The sequence below is a fragment of the Hypanus sabinus genome, chromosome 15 (genome assembly GCF_030144855.1).
Source record: "Hypanus sabinus isolate sHypSab1 chromosome 15, sHypSab1.hap1, whole genome shotgun sequence".
Classification (NCBI taxonomy): domain Eukaryota; kingdom Metazoa; phylum Chordata; class Chondrichthyes; order Myliobatiformes; family Dasyatidae; genus Hypanus; species Hypanus sabinus.
Genome location: NC_082720.1, coordinates 70,474,307 through 70,490,968, shown reverse-complemented (window position 1 = coordinate 70,490,968; position 16,662 = coordinate 70,474,307). Strand labels below are relative to the sequence as shown.

The following is a 16,662-nucleotide window of genomic DNA, read 5'->3' as shown; positions in this document are numbered from 1 at the left end:
CCAAAGAACATCAATCTTAATGGTAGATGCACATGCTTTAACATTTTCTGGATGAGCAAAATGGATTCAAACATGAACACTTCAGAATGAGCACATTGGAAAAAACTTGGATCTGTGAGTGGATTTGACAAACCATAGATTTGCCACGTGCATCTGATGACCAAAGACAGAACAGAAAAAAATTAACTCAATTAAAGCAGAAATAATGCAAGCTGCTGTATTGAAAATAGAGATGGAACTCATATATTAATATAAAATTGGTCTCGTTAAAATGGCTGAGAAAGAAAAAAACAGGTTTGTAATGCCAAAAGAAAATAACCAAACCGGAAGTGGGAAGTAGTTTTCAATGAGCAGAGAAATTAGAGATACCCTGGAATGAGACTGGAATCAGAACGTTCACAATGTCAATACTGAGCAAAATATGGACTCTGGTTTACAAATTTTTTCTGCCCCAAAAGGATACATGTAGATAGGAAAAAGCAAGATGAAAAATGCTTTTGAAGATTATATAGACACAAGCACTTGCATTTATTTCTACAAGGAAAAGAGAACTGAAAAGAAACATGATACGGGTCTTTAGATTAAAGGGATATAGATTATGTGTTACAAGCAAGCAAACAATTCTGACTATGAGTAGTGAACTTAGTTGCACAGACAAAAACAACACAAAATTTCAGGGATGAATAAAAATTAGAAGATTGTTTTTCTGCATAATGCATAGTAGAATAGAAAATCAGAGTAAATTGATACCTCACTTCTAAAAGAATTCTAAATTCTACAAGAATTTTATTATAATGCATAGAGAAAGGGAATTCAGGCAGATAATAGAATTGATAAACCACTGGGGGAGTGAAAAGAGATGTTAGGATTGTGTGTGGGGCAACAGAGGACACACAGTTGATGTGTCTGTGCAATTTAGTGGGTTATTACGGTGGTCAGGCACATCATCTCTTATCCTATACTTCTCTGTATTTGTGAGGTATTGTCAACAATAACCAGTATTTTCTGTATCTATTGGATCTTTTATTGTTCCCATCTCTTCAACATTTCCTTTTTGAGTCAATCCAATTGCCTTTTCAATTCCTGCTTCATCCTTTTATAGTTCTTGAGTGATGGCAACATGGTTGAAAGGCTTGTCCCAGTGGCCACACCACGGTTATTTGCTTGATTGTGTAGTTTCTATGTGCTGCAGAAGTATGAATAATAACTGTCTTTCCCTACTTCAGGTGTCCTATGTAAAAGCCATTGACATCTGGATGGCTGTCTGCTTACTCTTTGTCTTCTCTGCACTATTGGAATATGCAGCTGTTAACTTTGTATCTCGTCAACATAAAGAACTACTGAAATTCCGCCGGCGAAGGCGTCTGCATAAGGTAGGGTCTAGAGAGATAAGGACAGAGACCCTTCCTGCTGAACACATCGAGGTTTAACTAGAGTGGCAGTGACAGAGGATATTCTCTGGTCTGTATTCAACTAGAGAAACAAAGGAATTTTTTTGGGAGATGTGTCAACTACAATTTTTACGGTACCTTTAAGGAGGCACTGGGCACTTTACAGAGGACGAATCTATCTATGAACATCATGTCAAGAAGGAGATAGTAGATGAGGTGAATTAAAGATTTTTCACAAAGATGAGTTTCGGGAAGCTTCAGCACAGGAGAAGGAAGTGCAATGTTTCTATAGACAAGATTCTGAGCTAAAGAATCTGGATGGGAGAAGGAGAAAACTACTTCCATTGAGCTGAAGAGAATGGAGCTTTGACAAGGAAAATAATCCAAACAATGCAAACTTTTTAATTGGTGGCATTTTAGAGAAGGTTGCAGAGAGAGAGAGAGAGAGAGAGATAGATTTGGAAACTGATCCTCATCAAAAATAAATTATTACAAATAAAGTGTTATTCTCTACAGGGCAGTAGATATTTAATTGAAAACTCTTCCAACTTTAGTAAACCTTCTCAGACAAAATTATGTCTGATACAGGGCACGTTTAAATAACTTAGCCCTCCGTCCAGATTATTATGAAATACAAAATCCGTCCTTTTTGTTACTTTGTTGCTACGGGCACAGTAGGTTGGAAAATAGTCTTTGCACGGAATATGGACAATGTAGTAGTTTCTGAGTATATTTCCTCACTTTTGGGAAAGGACAAATCCCTATCCCATTAATAAGGATATAATTCCGTTCATCTTTTTCTCTTCTGTGGGCAATGGTAGTAAGAACGATGTGTTCAGAGCTGGAGATAGAAGCAGTCAATTTCTGTGTTGTGTTGGGCTTTCCAGGCATGCAGTCAAACATAGAATTAATCTCCATTCACTTAAACTCAATCTCAGAGCAACATCTTTATCCCACTCAATTGGCTTCTCCCTTTCCTATTCTAATCATTCCTGTGCATTCTTTATAATGAAAAATACATGTATCTCATTGCAGTGAAATGGCTCCTTATTCAACACTTAAATTTTTCAGTACCTAGTTATGAATGCAAATGGAACAACCATGCTGTGCCAGCAACATTACACAGATAGCAATAAGATTAGTGCCTGATTTTATTGCTGGCATTAAGCAAGTAACATTTCCAACTTAGTTTTGGTAAAACTGTAATATGATCAAATTGTGCTATGGAGGTGGATTGTGATTCAAAAATTACCCATCATATTAGAGGTATATTATAACTAAAAATGATTCATGCTTATCCTATCCGATTCTTTGGAGCTAGATCTGGTTCCATGTAGTGGAGGCACATAGGAATTGGATCATCTGGTCTTCTGGTTTAATCAGCTTTGATGCCAGGTGCTCACAATTGTGATGTTGGAAACATCAGCTTCCTGGAGCTGTGTAATATTAGCCATGTTATCAGGTTTAGTGATGTTGATTGAGGGACAAGTATTGGCCAGAATAACAGCAATAATACTGCAGTGTTTCTTTGAAATAGTTAATTTAATTGAGAGAGGAGAATGGGTCCTGATCTACCATCTCATCTGAAAAGCTTCTCCCCTGTAGAGTAACTCTCCATCGATACTGAAGAATCAAAATGTAGTTCTGTGCTCAAGCTATCTAGAATAGAATTCAATCATTCAGAAACCAGGAGTCGAAATTCATTTAATCTCCATGTATATTGTGAGCATGCAGGTCTACTGTACAGAAACAACATTTGTAGTTTAATTCATAATTTTAAAAAGAAGTTTGTCGATTTTGAAAACTATGCATGGACACTCAATTCCATTAGGTTTCATAGCCATCAGCTATGATGTTGACTCTGAAAGAAGTGAGTTTGAATAGCTGTTCATTTATGCTCAAATAATAGGTTGTTCTGTGGGAATATACCGAACAATAAAAATACATTAATCACTGGAAATCATATCAAAAAGTGGTCCTTGGAGCCTGCATTTTTTTGTAATGGTAATCCCAAATATTTCAGTGACCCAAACGATGGCTGCACACAGCCTTTACCAGCATTTGCATGTATGATATAGTGACACAAAGACCAATGATCAAGGATCAACTTTATTCACCATGTACATTTACATATATGAAGAATTTGCTACATGCAACAAATTATTGTTCAACAAAAGTTGAACAATTATAAAAAAAAGAATAATATAAAATAAACTTAGAATTACAAACATGGAATAAAATGCCCATAAATATATAAATATCAGCATGTATTTACAATGTAAATAACATTATAAAAAGTGGTTTAAAGTGTTTACTGTGCGGTGCTGTGACAGGGGTAATAGAGGAGGGTGGGGTGCTAACTGTGATCAGATTAATTGCCTGGAGGAAGAAACTTTTTAAATGGTGTGAATGTCTTTTTTGTTTTAAAAACCCTAAATGCTTTCCAGAAGGGGACATTTGGAAAAAGCAGTTTGCTGGGTGGGTAGTATCCACAAGGATTTTTCCTGCCTGCTTCTTTGTCCAGAACATGTACAAGATTTAGAGACTTAGTTCACAAAGCTGAGAGGAAGTCACTGTGTATAGTAAAAGGAGGTCTAATGTGAAATTATGTCTAGTTCCAGGTAAGGACTAAGTAGTAAGAAGTTCAGCAATTACTCAACAACTTAGAAGCATTTGGTGCAGAAAGAGAAGCAATTGATTATGCTAACTGAAACATTAGCTACAGCTCTATATACTTATGGCTTTAATGCTGGTACAGATGATCTCTATGCCTGCCTGTATACTGTTTATTTTGTCTCCCTCTAATCCATCCATTTCAAACTGACTACAAATTCCCATTGTAACAGACTAAAGTAATCTGCAAGATTTCTCAGGAATAAACTTGAGTATCTGTTTTCACTCTTCAGTTTATGTGCCAGGGTCAACAGGTATAGTTGGGAACTGAAGTTGGTGCAGGTTGCGGTGCCTGCTGGTTGGGATTTGCTTGAAACGGTATTGACTTTAATTCATTGACAAGACATGGATGTTGTTGTCAAAGCTAGCATTCATTCTCTATCCCCATCTGCCATTTAGAAGATGATGGTTAGTCACCTTTCTGGTGACGGTACTCCCACAATGGTGTTGGATGGGGAGTTCCAGGACTCAGACCCAGTTACAAGGAAGGAAGAAAAAAATAAGTCAGATAGTGTATTATTTATAAGAGAGTCTGCAACTAGTAGCTGTAACTCTTCTCGATAAGAAACTGCATTGTTTTCATACAGGAAAATAGGAACATGAAAATAGTCAGAAAGAAACAGGTTCAGTCATCTGCTCCCTTATAGAATGCTGCAGAATGTAATGATGCATCCTGCTCCAATGCAACATTAGACTAAATTCCTCATCATTTCATGGATGGGCTAGGTCCATGGCCATTCTTATCATGTTCTGTGGTGTCCACCTCTGCCAACATAATGTCCAAGCCAGAGTTGGGTGTTGCTCGGTGCTGTTATCTATCCTTGCTCTCTTCAAATCATCTTTTACTGCATCCAGCAACAGTGCTAACAGCTTCTGGAAATCTGGTCATGGCAGGACGGTTTGTGCTGTCCATCAGACAAGTGTATTTACACATGGGTGTTGTGCAACGCCATGCTTAAAGCTCTGTGCATGGTGCTTTGCATGTTGTGTATGCATGGAAATTTATTCTCTGCAGCAGGAAAGCAAAACTGGCAGCAGTGTCAAATGCAGGGGCACTTCTGGGTGCACAGTAACATTTCCAGCATATGGTATTCAATCTGTTTCTGCTTGGTACTTTTTGTTGCAATTAGTAATTACGCAATGAGTATTCAGCATTTCCACCATTTGTATATAATATCTACATCACTCATGACTTGTATATCAACCGGTAAATGATTAGCTTGCATTGCTTGTTCTCAATATCACCACTTGAAATAGTTGTTTATACTCTATGTGTTAAATAATTCTGCAGCTTGGACACAGTACCTATTCTTTTCTTTGGTATTCTGCTTCTGCTCAGTACTTCCGTTGCTTGTGCACATTTTTTATGCCCTGTATTCTTAGTATAATCAATGCCTGTTATGCAGTATTTATATCATGGGACTGGTACTTCAACTGTAGGTGTACATGTCACTTCTGTTCAGTATTTCTGTTGCAACATTTATACCGCATGTGCTTAGTTCTTCTGCTGATTGTATTCAATTGACTAGAAAATCAGTTAAATAGGGCGGAAATAATTTTGTGCAGTGTGCCTGAAGTGTAAAATTGACAGTGAGGTAGAACCAGTATTTCCCGGCGCACGAATCATATTTTGTAACTTTGAATCCCACTCTTTTGTGTGTGTGATTCACTTAGCACAAAGAGAACTGTACACAGGGTAGCAATGAAAAGAGAGAACAGAGAGACAGTCCCTAATGAAAAGAATCAGGTTTCATCAGGCATTCCTCAAAGGAACACGTTGCAGGGAGACTGTTGCAAAATCAAAGATGCTTCAGCTTCAAAGCAATGATGGACTGGTTTCTCAGCAGCTACAGCCTTCTCCTTTCTTCTGAACACAGACTTCGATCCTTTTAATCCTTTCCCAATGTGTCCACTTTTGCCCCATTGGTGTCTAATCTCGCAATGTAGAAGCTTCGGTGTTTGTGCTGGCTTACTTCATATACCATTCACAACCCTCCCCACTGTGCCCAACAATAGTTACTTTTTTATGGAGAGGTCCAGACAAAGCAAGGGACAACATGGGTAATTTTGTACTTTGCGTGTGTTAATATGAATAAACATGCAAAACACCCACAAACTGGGATACTTATGAGAACGCCTTTTTGCACTGGAATTCCTCCAGTACAGATAAAACTGGGACTAAAACTAGAGCCCAGTGCCTGATATGCGCCCTTTTAAATTGTATTTTGGCATAATATAGTTTTTAACCAGTCTGTTTCCATTGCTTGCACACAGTGTTTATGCTGTTTGTGCTTTTATTTATTTCTACCACCTGTGCACAGTTTGAATTTTGTTTGTGCTAAGTATTTCTACTGCTAGCACTGTTCCCTCTAAGATGCACTGCATGGGTGTATGGTTGCACAGTAACTGAAATGCTCCCACACACAAAACATTAGCTGCCATGCAGCTGGAAGTTTCTTTTATATAATATTAATATAATTTTGAAATTGTATTTATAATTTTTTTAAATATGCTAATATGATTTTGAAAACAAAATACAATTTTGAATGCAATTGGAAAATACTTTGTAATTAATTATATTTATGAATATTATCCATAAATTTTCAAAATCATAAACATACCACGACCTTTAGTTAGAAACATTTTAGAGCTTCAACGTATTTATATTGTCAGTGTTTCAAGTTATAGTGCTGTTATAAATTGTAGCAATAAACACAGAATGGAAGTCGGTAGCTCTTTGTTTATAAGCCACCAGCCCTCACCAACAACGTAACACACATATTACAAAACAAAACATTTAAAGTGTTGCACACTTTTCAAGCCCATGTAAAAATTTCCTGCTCAGACCATTGTTTGGTGTCCGCAGCTGTAAAAAAAGAGGGAACTTTGACTGCCAGTATTAAGGATTTACAGTGTGCTTTGATATTTTATTGCTTCCAATAGTAATTGTGTCACATGCTCTGAACTACCACTATTTGTGCATAGATTTATATCTCTTATCTTCAGTCTGTACACGTTAATACCGCTCGTACCCAGTATTTCAACAATTTGTACAGCATATCTGCACTAATTGTTCTCAATACTTGTTGAATACAGTTAATGTAAAGTAATTCTACTCCTTTTGCACAGCATTGAGTCTGCTTTTGCTTGATATTTATATTATCAGTGCACAATATTTATATTGCTTGTTTTCATTATTGCTGCAGCTTTTACAGTATGGATATCACTTCAAATCAATACTTAGATCACATGTCAACAGTTTCTATAATGCTGGTCCAATTTATTTCCCTTGCCTTCTTTCAGAAGTTATATCATTTGTGCTCTGTCTTACTACAGAGTACTCAGTATTTATACCTTTTGAACTTGGTGATTCCATCTGTTTGTGCACTGTACTAATAATGCTTATACTGCTTGTGTTTATACAATATTTAAATGCTTATGCCATGTTTTCTGCACCATATTCAATATTTATATACTCTGAGATCAGTATGGCCAATTGTCTACTCAGAGTATGGTCAATCCCTTGGCTGCCTGTAGTTGATGTATGGTTTTTATCTAGCTTGTGGGCAGTGCCTTGATTGCTACATACAATATTGCTTGTACTCATGGTTGGCATAGCTTTCACAGTGTTAACATCACATGATCAGTTTCTGCATTGCTTATAGTTACATAAGTTGTGCTGTATTAGCCCATACAGTATCTATATCAACTGTGAAGCTTGTACACATTATTTATGCTTCATTTCCAGTGTTTTTAAAAAGTATTAAGAGTACTTTTCCTCATTGTGTTTATGATGCCTATAGACAATATTTTCATTGCTGGAAAGTGTATTTACTTTTCCTCTGTTCATATAGCGGCTGCCTTTCCATCATCTGAATGGAATATTTATAATGCTTTTGCAAATTCATTACTGTGCAAAAATCTTACACATGTATATAGCTTGGGTGCCTAAGACAATCCTGTAAACTGTTGATAATCTCACTGCCTGTGTGGGTCGATTCTCATTTATTTGAAGCTCACGGTGGGAAGACATTCATCTCCATCCTCTCTTTATTTGCCCTTGAAAGAATACCTGAGAGTCTTAGTATTTTGCTAAAATTGTCAGACATTTAGTAGATACAGTACTGTGCAAAAGACTTAGGCACCCTAGCTACATGTACGTGTCAAAATTTTTGCACAGTACTGTACTTTTGTGCCCACTCTAGACCCCACTCGAGAATTCAGTGGAACTAATATTTCTTTGGAATGCATTTCCTCGAATTTAGAAACCCACAGTCACCTTTGGAGCATAGGGTAAAACCTGGCTTATTCCATTGCTTCAGCCCAGCATTATGCTACCTTCTGCACAATAGTTACGTTGTTTGTATGCCTGCTGTTTATACTTTATGCTTTTGTTGATGGTGTCTTTATTCATACAGCCGCTGCACAACATTCTGCATGAGAACAATACTCTGACTGTTTATGCATTGTATTCCTGCAGCTTTTGCAGTTCTCCAGTGGTATGCACAATAGTCCTGCTGCCAGTGGGTAATTTTCCCACTGCTATGTAAAATGTTCCTGCTGTTTGTGTAGAGAAATCCCAATTATTGTCCTGAATATTCACACAGCGAGTACACAATATTCCCACTGTTTTGCACAGTGTCTCTTCCAATTGTGTTTGATCCCTCTGCTACATGATTCCAATGTGCCACTAGTTTTGCTCCTTACCAGTATGCTAATTGTTTTGTTAATCCTGGATCATCATTTGTACCTGGAACTTTGTCATAGAATCATAGAGCACTACAGCACAGAAAAAGGCCCTTCAGCCCATCAAGTCCATGCCAAATCCACTTTATTCTACCTAATCCCCTCATCTTGCACCTTGACCACCTACCCATTTACCCATCTAAACTTCTCTTAAATATTGCAACCAAATCCACTTCCACCACTTCCACTGGCAGTTTGTCTGATGCTTGCACCATGAGTGAAGAAGCTCCCCCTTAGGTTTCCTTTAAATATTTCACCTTTCATTCTTAACATATGCCCTCTAGTTCTAAGCTCACCCAACAGTGGAAAATGCCTGCTTGCATTTACCCTATCTCTACCCCTCATAATTTTGTATACCTCTATCAAATCTCTCCTGAGTCTCCTATGTTCCAGAGAAGAAAATCCAAATTTATTCATCCTTTTCCTATAACTCAAGGTCCTCAAGCCTTGGCAACATCCTTGCTGATTGTGTCGAACTCTTCACTTTTGTGCTGAGTATGACTTTGATGCCAAAATTGGTTGCCTGCTTTGCCTGGTTTAAGGTCTTTCTAGCTGGATTCCCACTCCCTGTGCTTGGGATTCACATTAATATTACCTATGCCCACATATCGTTAGATCGAACAGGACACTGACAAAATGCTGGAGGAACTCAACAGGTCAGGACCCATCTACGGGAAGGAACAGTGAGTTGAACAAGGCCCTTCATCGGGACTGCAAAGGAAGGAGGAATAAGCCAGAATAAGAAGGGGCAAGAGGGGACGGTGTACAAGCTAGAAGATGATAGGTGAAGACAAGTCAGGGGGAAGGTAAATGAGTGGGTGGAGGGATGAAATGAGTAGCTGGGAGGTGATAGCTGGAAAAGGTAAAGTGCTAAAGAAGAAGGAACCTGAAGAAGGTGAGGAAGGTGGGAATGGGAAAAAAGGAAGGAGCTAATTGGCAAGCAAGGAGAAAGGAAGAGGTAAGAGGGGTCAGAATGGAGAACGGAAAAAGAGAGAAGTGGGGGTGTTGAGTAATTACAGGAAATTAGAGAAATTGGTGTTGAATCAGATATTCCCACATCATCTTCCAGCTTTTTCTCTGCCAAGGGTCCTGTTGCCCTTAGCCTGATGCATTGTGTCTTGTATTTCACAGCGCCTGGTCTCCCTCCCCTCATTGCCTCTCAACAAGTCCAGTATTTGTTCTTCTGATGTATCGTACTTTGCGCTGTTTTGTCCCAGCATTTCTGAGACAATATATCCAGTTCTGACGCATATTGTAGTCATACAGGGCACACATTACTAAAGGGATTAGTTCTGATTTGAGACAAAGGTGAGGCTCTGAATCAAAATTAGGGACTGAAGGGGTGTCTCTTGGAAATGAACTGCCTGCATTGCTGCTATTTATAAGCTCACATTATAGAGATGACAGCTGGCATAAATCAGTATCGGTGCAAGGACAGCTCATCGTTCATCCACCACCGTGTATAAATGGCTGGAAGAGCAGGCAAGGACATGAGAGCAAAGAGAGGATTAGAGAGAAAAATCATGCAACGTTTTAAAGTATAGAATGAGATGAGGGCACAATGTGAAAATATTCCATGAGAGGACACAGGCTAATGAGCTTGAACCTCAATCAAGCAGAGGTCAATCATAACCCCACAAAAAGAAAGAATCAGTGGAATGTGAAAACTGGCAAGCATTTTGAAGGTATGACAGGATTTTGGAACCCTAAGCAGGAGTAAGTAACAGGATAAAGCAGTAGCATGCAAGAGCAGGTTTAGTAATCAGGATAGCCAGAGGCACAGTAAAGTTAGGGAAATGAATACTCAGTTAAACTGTATTTAGACCAGAGGGCATAGGAGCAGTATTAAACCATTTGGCCCATTGAGTCAGCTTCACCATTCCATCATAGCTGATTTATTATCTTTCTCAATCCCATTCTCCTGCCTTCTCCCCTACTAAACCTTTGATGCCCCGACTAAACAAGAACCTGACAACCTCTGCTTTGAATATACTCAATGACTTGGCCTCTACAGCCATCATTGCACAAGGTTTGACGTAAGGTAGACCTACTCAGATCGTGGATTGGCTCCAAGGATTGGGACGTTGTAGCTGTAACAGAAATGTGGCTGAGGGAAGGACAGGACTAGCATCCCAATATTCCAGGACACAGATGCTATAGGTGTGAAAGGACAGGTAAGCAAGAAAGGATTGTTGCTTTTTTGAGAAGAGGTGATGTTCATGGGGGATCGTCCAATGAGGACGCACAGATAGAACTTAGACACAACAGGAAGGTGATTCTACTGTGGCTTTTATACAGATATACCAATAGTCAGCAGAAAAGTGCAGAGAAATTGTTCATAGTTGTAAGAATAATAAGGTGGTATTAGTGGGAGATTTCAAATTCCCCGGTATTGATTGGCCACCTAGAGTGTTAAGGGAGATATGTTTAGAAAAGTTCCCTGAGTCAATGCATAGAGACTTGAACAGGAAAATACTGGACCTCCTCTGAGGGAATGAGGTAAGGCAAGCTGAAATAGCAGTCAGGGAGCACTTCGGCTCTCGTGACTATAGTTCTTAGTTTTCAGATAGTGATAGGATAGTCCACAGATAAGGTTCCAAAACTGGAGTGGGGCTAATTTTGGGGGAATTATACATGATCTAAGAGAGGGAAATTGGGTGAGCCTTTTTGAAAGGAAAGGAAGAATTAGCAAGTGGGAAGCTTTTAAGAGTGAGATTGCAAATGTCCAGGAGCAGCATGTTCCTGTTAGGGTGAAGGGTAAACCTGGAATGTTTAAGGAACCTTGGCTGATGATAAATATTGAGGCACTGGTCAAGAAAAAGAAGAGAGCATACATTGGGTTCAGGAGATCTGGGAAGAGTAAATCCTTTGATGATGTTAAAAAGATAAAGGAAACCCTTAAGAGGGAAATCAGGAGGCAAAGAGATGTAGAACTGGCAGGTAAGGTTAAGAAAAACCCCATGAGGTGTGATGGCTATATTAAAAGTAAATGAGTGGCTAGGGAGAAGTAGGTCCCCTTAGAGATCAGCAGAGCCAGCAATGTCTTGAATTGCAGACATGGGTGGAAATTTTAATGAATATTTCTCCTCATTATTTACGAAGGAGAAAATTGTGGTTATGCAAGAGATAAAGAAAACAAGTGGAGATATTTTGGAGAACATTCTTATTAGTAGGGAAGAGGTAGTTGCAACCTTGCAGTGTATTAAGGTGGATAAATTCCCAGACCTGACAACTTCATCCTCAGGCTTTGTGAGAGGGTGGAGAAGAAATTGTGGATGCCTTTGTGGAGATATTTGCTTCATTGTTGGCCACTGGTGGAGTTCCCAAAGACTGGAAGGCAGCCAATGTTGTTCCATTGTTTAAAAAGTCCAGCAAGGACAAGCCAAGAAACTACAAGTCAGTCAGCTTGACTTCAGTAGAGGGAAAGTTAACCGAAAGAATTCTGAGAGGTAGGATCTACCAGCATTTAGATCAGCAGTGTCTGAATAGAAGAAAAGAGCATGATTTTATGTGTGGAAAGTCATGTTTGATGAACCTTTCAGAGTTTTTTGAAGAGGTAGCCAAAAGGTAGATAAGGGTAGAGTAGTGGATGTTGTCTTTTTGGACTTTAGTAGGGCCTTTGATAAGGTCCTGCATGATAGGTTGATATAGAGGATTATGCCCATGAAATCCAGGGAAAACTAATTAGGTTGACTCGGATGTAGAGAGCAGAGGGTTATGGTTGAGTTGTTTCTCAGAATGGAGGCCATTGACTAGCGGTGCACTGCTGGGGTTGGTGTTGGGACCCTTAGTACCCATTATTTATATAAGTCGTTTGGATATAATGTACAAGGCTTGATCAGTAATTTGGAGGATGACATGCAATTAGGAGGTGTTATTGATAGTGAAGAAGTTTACTGTAGATTACAGGGTATCTCAATCAGTTAGGGAAGTAGGCCAAGGAGTGGGAGGTGGATTTCAATACAGATCAGTCTGAGGTAACGCATCTGGAATGTCAAACCAGTGATGCACTATGAATGGTAGGACACTAGGGAGTATAACATAGCAGATGAACCTAGGAATACCAGTGGATAGTTCATTAAAAGTGTCACATGCAGAGAGGGTTATTAAAGGTTTTAGCATACTGGCCTTTATCAGTCTGGGCACTGAGTATACTGTAGGAGATGGCACATTATATTGCAGCTGTATAAGTCGTTGGTGAGGCAGTACTCAAAATACTGTGTACAGTTTTAGTCGAACTGTTATTAGAAAGATCTGGTCTGACTGGATAGAGTGCAGAAAAGATTTATGAAGGTTTATCAGGATTAGAGGTCCTGAGTTATAGGGGCAGGTTGGTCAGACTAGGCCTCTATTCGTTGGAATCTAGGAGAATGATGGGTGACCCTAAAGAACAGTTTGAAATTATGAGTGATAGATAAGGTGGGTGGTAACAGTTTTTTTCCTAGGGTACGGGAGTCCAAAGCTAGGGGGAGAAGATTTAGTATGAGAGGGAAAGATTTAAAAGGGTCCTGAGGGCAACATTTTGCACACACAGGGTGGTGAGTACATGGATTGAACGACCGGAGGTAATGTTAAGGACAGGTTAAAAAGCACCTGGATAGGTACATGGAAGGGTGGTAATCAGAGGGATGTGGACCAAATGCAGGAAATTGGGACTACCTGGGCGGGCACCATGGTTGGCATGGACTCACTGGGTCATAGGGTCCGTATCTGTATTGTATTGTTCTATGACTCTATACAAATGGAAAATCTATGACTCTATACAAATGGAAAATAGAATAGGAATTGGGACTAAGTTGTGTAATAAGACCAACAGGCAGAGAAAAAATTAAACAAATGCAAAGAAACTAAGGCCTTCCATGATCATGACCACCACAGCTTGCCATCTCTGACAGAGTAAATAACCCATCATCCAATTTGAAGGGAAGATGTCACGTTGTTTATAATTCTCCATCAACATCACTCTTAAATCAATAATCAAACTGTCCTGATAATATAACAAGGCAGCACGAGATAAGGGCTGAGAAATTATGAAAGAATTGCTTAAGTTTTCCTTCGTAAAAGAAGAATGAAAGTTAAAAAGGTGAGCTTAAAATTGATCAGTTGACAAGATTAGTAATCGGTCAAACAGATCCTACATTGAGATGTTCTATTCATGAAAAAGAAATATTGATGGTAAAGATGCTACAAAAAAGAGCAATAGATTTTATCAGAATTAATAAGAGGAAATGATTTGGAGGGAATGAGATCTGAGGCAAAATGTAAATAGTTTTCAAACTTGTTTTTGCTGACAAAGTGGTAATATGAATGTTTTCATTGATGAGCTGTTCATTTCTGTCTGCAGGTTTATCCAGTTACCTTCATCATACTTTGCTAAAGCAAGTGTTCATTTTCTGGAACCAATCTGAAATTAAAGTCAGATCAGGCGTCAAAACCTAAAAGACTAATCCTGCCATTGTGTTTTAAGTCATGACATTCACCAATGGGAAGAAGCACTTGGTGCACTTTGGGTTCTTGGAAATTCCTCATTCGGTTAAATTTCATTTGGCAGATGTGTCTTCACTCTGAGACTTTGCCAGTGTACGAGCTAAATGTTTTCTCATTTGTTCCAGGAGGATGAGGTAGTAGAAGGGCGTTTCAGTTTCACTGCTTACGGGATGGGACCTGCTTGCCTGCAAGCTAAGGATGGAGTTGCCATTAAGGGCAATAATAACACAAAGTCAAATTCACCTCCGGCCAAAACGTCAGACGAAATGAGGAAACTTTTCATCCACCGAGCAAAAAAGATTGATACGGTATCACGAGTGGCTTTCCCTCTTGTCTTCCTGATTTTTAATATTTTCTACTGGGTGATCTATAAGATCGTGAGGAGTGAAGATATCCATAAAGACTAGGTCCTGAGAAAGAGAAAACTCCACTGCCAGGAAGAATATTGTCATCTGGCACATGAGCAATGCAGGAAAGCATGTGTATATTGGAATATGGCAATATGTAAAGAAAAGAATTTCTATATATGGTCAGTCTGAAGGGAGGTATCCTTATAAACTGGAGTACAGATGCATTACAGAGGAGAAGATGCAGTCAAAAAATCTTTCATACTAAATATATTATATATAAAAGGTTCATTAGACTCCTCCATGTGATCATTTGATCTGTATAAAATCTGAAAAAATGGAATGACTATATAATATGATAAACCTCATGTGCTTGATCTGAAATGTTCCACTCAAGGTCACACCAGTTTTTAAAAAATTCTGTCTTGTTCCCTGTGTAACATTTCTGAGTGTAGTCTTCATTCTTAAGGCATTTTGTGTCCTGTTTAAATCTCATTAATATAGACTTTCTATCTCAATCTAAGTAAAGTTTCATTTTGAACCTTGTAAACTACTCTTAGTACTACGTCATAATAGTACTTCATCATAGCTGCTACAGAACACAACAACCTCGTCTCCAATCTAGCAACAAAGGACTAACACTAGAAAGGATAACAAGTTGCTCTAAGTGTGTGCATTTTAAATTCATGAATATGCATTAATTAAAAGGAAAGTACTTACATTTATGTGGCAGCATTCGCGTCCTTTGGGATGTCCCAAATCACTGAGCAACAATTGAATTACTCTTGCTTCTTGCTGTATATGTATTATTGTTGGATTGTATTTCAGTCAAAGGTTAAGGCACCACCACTGAACTGTACTGAAACTGCCTTATTAGTCTTGCAGCAGGATTGCATTTGGTGTATCGTACAATAAATAACATCGGGCAAATTTCATTAATTTATCCAGTACGTACAGGGATTAGTGGGAAGCTAGGGATTATTTTACAAAAGGGATACTGAACATGATGTTGCCATTGATCCTAAATCAAGATGGATGGTCATTATTAGTCAAATCTTAGAAATTTATTTGCTATTACTGACATGGTAAAAAGAATAGAAGCATGTTATTGATTCATTTCAGCTAAATAAATTGTCGTTGATCAAATATAAGAGATGTCCATTTGTATTTAAAGAGTAGATTGAAATACTATGATTGATCTGCTTTCAAGACATCAATATTATCGATCCTAATCAAATAATAAGTATCATAACTTGTTTTGGAGTATTTTATTGACTAAAGATCAACCCATTAGGATTAACTATAGTTCTTGATAATGGCTAATCAAGAATTTGGATAAGTAAATGAGAGTAGCATTCTCCTTTCAAAACATGACTATACTGGAATTTATTGCATTAAACCCACACTGAGTTTCTTGGATTTGAGGTTGGATTCAGGATCTTTAGCAACTCACAGGTTCATTTCATTATTTCTGTAGAATGACAGCATACTGTGATAACAAATGTTAAATTATACATCAATGCAAAACTATTAATTTTAAAATGGTTACAAATGTTGGTTGATGTTTAACAGGCTTATGTGAAAAGTTTTATTACAATTGATTGCAGGCCATCCTCTTAAGGAATGCATGGACCATGTAAAATAAGTGGCAACACCATTAGCAGGAGTTCTAAAAGCACAAAGCTCCTTCAAAGTGGCTCATTAGACCAAGCATAGCTTTCAATTACACACATGGTTATAATCAAACTGAGTGAGAAATGTATTAGTTGAGTGGATGTCCATAATTAGCTGTGCCAAAATGTATGGAATGCAAAACAAGGGAATCGTTAAAAGGAATAATTAAGAATTGGTGTAACCTTAATTAATCATTTTAAATTTCTTAGCTGAAACCCATCAGCACGAAGTGAAGTAATTTGCATCAGGCAGATTTATTTCACTTATATACAGTAATAAATCCTGTACATTACACTTATGTAATTTTTGCATGAATATGTGATAAACAGAATATGAGATATTTT

General features: G+C 38.2%; 1 protein-coding gene across 1 annotated transcript in view; it reads left to right on the top strand.

The window, feature by feature from the left end:
- glra1 (glycine receptor, alpha 1) overlaps window positions 1–16,657 on the top strand; it is a 136,161-nt gene extending 119,504 nt beyond the window's left edge. The window contains exon 8 of the mRNA XM_059990510.1: window positions 14,423–16,657. Within this exon, the coding sequence (XP_059846493.1) occupies window positions 14,423–14,704 (282 nt within the window). The 3' untranslated portion in view covers window positions 14,705–16,657. The remainder of the gene's footprint in view (window positions 1–14,422) is intronic.
- Window positions 16,658–16,662: the final 5 nt, after the last annotated feature.